The following is a 7,030-nucleotide window of genomic DNA, read 5'->3' on the forward strand; positions in this document are numbered from 1 at the left end:
TTGAGTATATTAAGTTTACATCTTATTCAAAACAATATTACATTTTAGTTCCATACTACATAATCTAGTACATAGCAAGAGCAATAAACTTAAATCATGATGGCGTATTATTGAATCACTGACCGTTCCCTGAATAGCATGCAAAAATGAGGGTCAACTATAAAATAGTTGGTAAGTTAACAGGTTTATAAAGGTACATCATATCAATAAGAAAATATAGATTTTTTCAACAAAAGTTCCAAATCAAAATGAGTGTTGAATGCAAAAGCACTCCATTCACAACCAAACCTAACGACCGCTCTTGCCCCATTCCATCCTGTCCATGGTTCTCATGATATCAGTTCATGGAAATATGCACTTGCGGTTCTCGGAGAGTGGGGACCGCCTACCTCAAATAGCGTTATCCATAAGACAGTCAGCTCGAAACACGAGTTAATAGGTTGTAGTTCGGTTCTCGGGGACTTAACATACCAAGTTCATTACATGAAGTTCATATCACAAAGTTTATATCAAAATTCCATAGCATAAAGTTCATAGCACAAGTTCATTAAACAACATCGTTCCAAGTTCAACGAGTTCATAAAACATAACACGATAAGTTCAGAAACAAAGTTCGAAAAGTTCACAAAACATTGTTCAACAAGTTCATAAAACAATATAGATAGTTCATAAAACAGTAGCATTCTTTCCACCCCAAAATATGAAAACATTAAAAAGGGGGTTCTGAATACTCACTAGGGGGAGTTTGCGATTCGAGCTTCACGGTTCAGTGTTGTAGAGATCGATTTCTACTAGTGCCCTATAGAAAAAATAGTTTCTAGTGAGATACAATTCACTAAACCATTACCTAAGAACTATCTATCCAACTAGTGGTGTCGCAAAGTGCCTAAAGTTTGTTCAGTTCATTATTTGTAATATTGAATTCACGGTGCCTTGTGTTCAAAAGTTCAAAAAGGCATGAAAATGAACTCCAAAAACTGTAACACTTTATATTCTGGTTCTAACAGAGGGTATTAGTATCCAGAAATTTTATAGAGAATTTTGAAGGTCATTTGTTATTTATTTGTAATTTAAGTCTAAATATTAGGAAAAATTCAAAGTAAATAGAAACAGTTGCAAAAATTCCCAAATTAATTTTTACAGGTTCTCCTAATGTTAGCAAAGTTGGGAAAAATATTGGTTTAGGCCCTTGTGTCCTATGACATGGTTTTGTAAATTCATGATATAATTCAATGAAAATTTTGAGTAATATACCAAACTATGACCAAATTGTATAAAAATTTATATGAGATCCTTATTTTGTGAATACATCAGGTCTAAAAAATTTCAGATTTTTATCTCATCTATAATAGAATATTTTGAATTTATGGACATTAAATTCTTATTTTTGTAGAAAAATAAGGATTTTGTTTAAGCATTTAGGGTTTCACAGAACACCTAAAAAAACATTACCTTTCATAAAACAATTTGGTTCATAATAATTTCGGAGCTAAATGGGGGTATTCAACCCGAACAAGTTTTGAAATGTAGCACTAACTAGTGTATGAGTTCCAAATGTAGTTGGAAGTTCAAGAATTTGAGTAAAAGCTTCTATAAGGTTTTAGTTTATAAAATTTTAGCTCTTCTGAGATAAATGTATCAACTTTATAAAATATTTTTCTCCAAATTTATTGTGGGCTTTCAGGCCTTTGATCATGTAATGCAAAACTAGTGATCACAGGAAAAATGTTGCTTGTACAACTGTTTTGTAAAAATCGCCAAAAATCAATTTATTAATGTTTATAGTAAGGCCACTTGGGCTCAAAATTTAACTCAGGGAAAAAGTCTCTAGAAAAATAAAATCATGATTTGGGTGAGTAATGAGTTAGATATGGTTGTCCAAAGACGAACAAATTTTTTTAACAAAATGCATGTTATCTTTGGTTGATTAAAATGCCCCTTTGGGTCATATGTTCACAAGAACAACACGCATATTCTTTTTGGTATAAAACGAAGGATAATATACTATAGCTAACAGAGGAATAAGAAACTTTGGTGTGCATTAATCCAAGTCATAGATCTAGGTTTATCCATGACCCCAAAAATGGGTGTTTCGTTCTTGATGTAATGAACTCCTTCGAACCTAATCTTGCTCTACGATTTGCAGTACAATCCAATTTCTAACACATGAATGGAGTGAAGAATCATCAAAGATGTCTTAGAAATGGTTTTATTATATGAAAACATAAAAAGAAAAAAAATGAAGGTGTTGAATCCGGTTTTAGAAGTCACAAGAACATACTATAGTTTCCTTTTGATCTTAGCTTTGGTTTGGTCCTGGATTTTTGACCATGTTTGACACATGCAATGTGTTTTGGTGAAAATATACAAATACTAAGATGGAATAAAAGTTTCTAGCCAAAGAGGAGGCATAGAGTCCGAGTTTAGAAAGAAAAAGTGCAAAATCTACATCAAGATGAAGAAGAAGAAGAAGAGAGTGAAGCATCCTACATTGTCTTCGATTTTGAACTACAAGAACACTCCAAAAGCCTAAAAAATGATCAAAATATGTCTGAGAATTTCGTGGATGTGGCTGAAGTTGAGGGACTTTTAAGAGAGAAATGATTCTAGGAAGAAGAGAGAAGTGGTGGAGTGTTTTTAGAGAGAAGAAGGAAAGAAAGTGAGGTTTTATCTCTCTGGATAGGCTATCTCTCTTGTCATCTCTTTGGATATATAATTCATCAAAAATGGTCTCAAAACTCTAGAATGTGAGCTAACATATGAACAATGAACTGGAAAAATCTCTCCCACAGAATATGTTTCTAAGATCGGTTTTTCTCTCTCACAGGGACATGCACAATATGACCTAGGGATTTTGCATAAAGGAGCAATAATGAGTGAGAGAGAGAGAGAGAGGAGGAGTGTAGAGGGGTTGGTATGGCTGAATTTATGGGGAGAATAAAGGATTTATGAGGCTTCTTGATGGTTGTAACATTTTTAAATATTGCCTCTTTACAATTTTTATAAAATGGTCTTTAGTTTTTATAAATATTCTAGGTATTTTTGCAATCTTCTAAGTGTTTATTTATTTGTTTTTATGTTGGTATTTTTTAGAAATAAATTCTTAACATATGAATGTAGGATTAGACAATCCTTGGATTATACTTATGGCTCATAATTCAATTTATGATATTTGGATATTATTTCCAACTTGTAATTAAATCAAGTTATGATTTAATTAAATTGAGTTTAATAAGTTATCAAACTAATTAAGCACGTCATATATTTCGATTAAGAAATTAGGGTAATCTACATACCCGTGAACTTTGATCTTCTGAACATGGTTTTCTTGTTTAGTTTTGAGATTAAACTTTGGCACTTTACAACCTAGATGGAGTATACACATCAATGTGATTACTTAGTACAAGCTAAGTTACACTACTTGTTCCAAGGGATCTATTAAGTCGTGATCTAGCTCAACTTGTTGCATGTAAGGCCAAGTTATGTGCACACATGGAAATGACAAGGTTCTAGACGAGTCCTAACCTGAATTTTGACGATTTTCACACTTGAGGATGAACAGGAGTGGATGTTATCATTTTAATTCTCAAACTTGTGAAAAAGTCACTAATTCTTTTATTTATGAATTGGGATCTGTTATCACATATGATTTCCGTTGGGATCCCGAATCTGGTTAGGATATTGCATATGATAAACGAGACCACGTCCTTATCTCTTACTTGGACAAAAACATCAGCCTCGATCCATTTTGAGAAATAGTTTTTCATTACTAGCATGGAGACTTTTCCACCATGAGCCTTTGGTAATTTGCCACCTATATCCATTCCCCATCTCATGAATGGCTAGGAGGAGATGATAGGGTATAGAGGTTATGTCGTTTGATGAAGGACGTTACTGTTAGGGCTAAGATCTTAGAAGCTACAATAAGATCCTCGAACCTAAGGATCCTAAAACCTTAGGATCCTCGAACCTCAGGATCCCGAATATACTCCAGGTTCCTGACTAATATTTTTTTATTATTTATAAGGACCATATATTCTTTTGTCTTTCTCACATGTGCAGAAATAATCAGTCAAAGTCACACTCTCAACGAATAGTCGTCACAACCATGCAAAAGACCCGGAGAACCAAGTCAAGCAATAGCTATAAGTTGATCTCAGAGGATCCCAAAATTTTCAGAATTCTTGTTATTAGCTTTTGACTATATAAATGACATGGGTTCATCACACTACACACGATTTTTGGCAGAATACTAGCACTTGTACTCGTACTCATTACATTTTCTCTGTAATCATTCATTTCAATCAATAAAATCATCAAGGCAGGTGATAATTATCACCTCCCAAGGTTTTATGCCGGAGATCCTAGCAAGGATCAAGGGCTTTGCTTGTAATTACTTGTGCAATCTTGTTCTAATTTCATTAATTACTTCACTAACAACACCACAGCCTCTCATACACTTTGGTTGATATATACTTAGTCGATTTTTGACCAAAGCAATTTGGCGCCCACGATGGGTCCACAGTGTTCAAAATCCCTCAGAAAATCATGTCTACTCAATCGACTATCTCCTCCTCCTCGATTCCTCCCATTTCCTCTAAAAACCTTCCACATCCACCAAGAAAGTCTCTAAAACACCAAAGAAAAGCACCTCTCCGGTTACTCGGGACTCTAGGATCCTCCTGTGATGATTTCCAACAATGAGATATTTGCTATAATAAAGAGACTAGAGCGACAGGTTGCCCAACAGCAGGAGGAACAAGACAATTCTCAAGGAAATGGAAATAATGAGGACGGAAATGCACAAGCCTTAGGAGGCAGCGCCCTCGGTCTTCCAGCCCAAGATCCTGAACCTTGACAACCCAGGATCCTCAGCGATCCATCACGAGATAGGATCCTTAATACCGGCCTCTATTCCCACTTGGGGCGTGACTACAAGAGACCAAGACTATACGACTCAGGATCTTGGTAACTCTATCAATAAAAATAACCTTACAACTAACTCAATGGATCTTGACACGGGTTTAAGCCCGATCATGGCAAAGGAGCTACAACAACTAAGACAGAAGATCTCAAGCGTACTCGAAGTAGTTCAACCGGTACCAGAAGTATCCCCCACAAATCACAGGATCTCTAGATTCATTCCAGCGATATCTGATACTGAAGTTTCAAAACGCTTCCAGAGCCCCAACATGAAGGCCTACGACGGAACTACGGATCTTGAGGAGCACGTGGCACAATATAGGGAGATGATGGAAATTATTCCCATCCCCAATCACTTGAAAGAAGCTTGCATGTGCAAGGGCTTTGGTTCCACCCTCACAATATCCACTCTAGAATGGCTCCTTAACATTCCTCCTTATTCGATCACATCATTCTCTCATTTGATTAATTTATTTAACAATCAATTTTCTTGTAACAGAACATTCGAGAAGATCACTAGCGATCTCTATTGAGTGGTTCAGGATACTAAGGAATCCCTTAGGACTTTTGTGAACATGTTTGGCAGGGAAGCTATGAGTATTCCCAACATCGACATGGCAACTGCATTCGAAGCCTTTAAAATGGGCTTAAAGAAGGATTTTCCCTTCTACGAAGATCTCGTAATGACCCCATGCAGGAGAATGGACAAAGTCAGGAACAGGGTGTTGAGATTCACCAGGATCGAAGAAGACAATGAGATCCAAAAAAAGAGCAATCCACCAAGCTCTTATGATCACCCCAGTAGGAAGGCCAACTCCTCGTCCCAAAGATCCTATAAATCAATGCCTTACTCCAAACCCGACCATCACAAGGTTAATGCCCTTGAAGATGAGGGAGAGGAAGAAGATTTCCCTAAAATTATTGACTATTGTTTTTTTATGGACATTTCAAGTGTAATCTTTACCATGCAGGATCTTGGAGACAAAGCCAGATGGCCAAGGAAAGGAGAAAAATCAACCGCTTGGAAGGACAAGTCCAAATCATGTGCATATCATGAGGACTTTGGTTATGTCACGGAGGATTGGATAGCTCTCAGAAAGGAAATCAACTATCTCCTGGTCAAAGGATACCTCAAAGAAATCCTTGGGAGAAGAAAGGAAAAATCCACAAAAAAAAGACCAGGATCCTCAGAAGATCCTCGAAAGACCAGGATCCCCCCCCCGGCTGACGCCAAAGTGATCAATGTGATCTCTGGAGGAACTGACATTTGTGGTACCTCCTACTCTGCAGCAAAAAGGCACGCCAAGGTATCCAAAACAAAAAAGGAAAATAGACCACGGAAGAACACAACAATCAATAACCAAAACGAGATCACCTTCGACGAAGCGGATAGACAGGACGTCCAGGATCCTCATCATGACGGATTAGTAATCACTCTATACATTGCCAACCATTTCGTCAGAAAGATCCTCGTCGACGGAGGATTCTCAGTGAACATCATACTCCTAGACACCTTAAAAAGAATGAACATCCTGGAGACTGAGAGAGTTACAAGATCTATAGTACTAATAAGCTTCAGCGGTGAAACTAAGCACACCATCGGTGAGATAAAGCTACCAATAAATATAGAGGGGGTAAATTTTGTACAACATTTTTGTGTAATTGACACATTATCCTCTTATAATTTCATATTAGGTAGACCACAAATCCATGAAATGAAGGCTGTTCCATCGACGTATCATCAATGCATAAAGATGCCCACCCCATGGTGGACAGTGAAGATCATAGGAGACCAAAAAGAATCCAAAGAATGCTACAAGACTTCGATGAAGTCCTCAACAATACCATGACAAGCATAGCAATTAAGGCAGGGGGCAAGAGGCGTGTTGGAAGCAGGAGAGCATGATATAAAAGAAGTGCCCCTGAACCTTGAGGATCCTGAAGCCAAAGTTCTCATAGGATACTCAATGCATGAACAAGTCGAACAGGATCTCATAAAGTTCCTTAAGGCAGAAGCAAGACATTTTCATGGAAGCATGAGGACATGACAGGTATTAACAAAAGCATAATAACCCATAAACTTAACATCGACCCATATTTCAGGCTG

The 7,030-nt window shown here is 36.9% G+C and overlaps 1 protein-coding gene across 1 annotated transcript; it reads left to right on the forward strand.

The window, feature by feature from the left end:
• Positions 1–5,537: 5,537 nt before the first annotated feature.
• Positions 5,538–6,773, forward strand: LOC145106162 (uncharacterized). The gene has a single exon (XM_079043188.1). The coding sequence runs from the start codon at positions 5,538–5,540 to the stop codon at positions 6,771–6,773; it is 1,236 nt and encodes a 411-aa protein (XP_078899314.1).
• The last annotated feature ends 257 nt before the right edge of the window (positions 6,774–7,030 follow it).

This window comes from Lactuca virosa, chromosome 4 (genome assembly GCF_052849685.1).
Source record: "Lactuca virosa cultivar CGN04683 chromosome 4, Lactuca_virosa_CGN04683_v6, whole genome shotgun sequence".
Classification (NCBI taxonomy): Eukaryota; Viridiplantae; Streptophyta; class Magnoliopsida; order Asterales; family Asteraceae; genus Lactuca; species Lactuca virosa.

Excerpts from the sequence above, each read along its gene's own strand:
- LOC145106162 (XM_079043188.1), top strand. The coding sequence starts at position 5,538 with ATGGCAACTGCATTCGAAGCCTTTAAAATGGGCTTAAAGAAGGATTTT.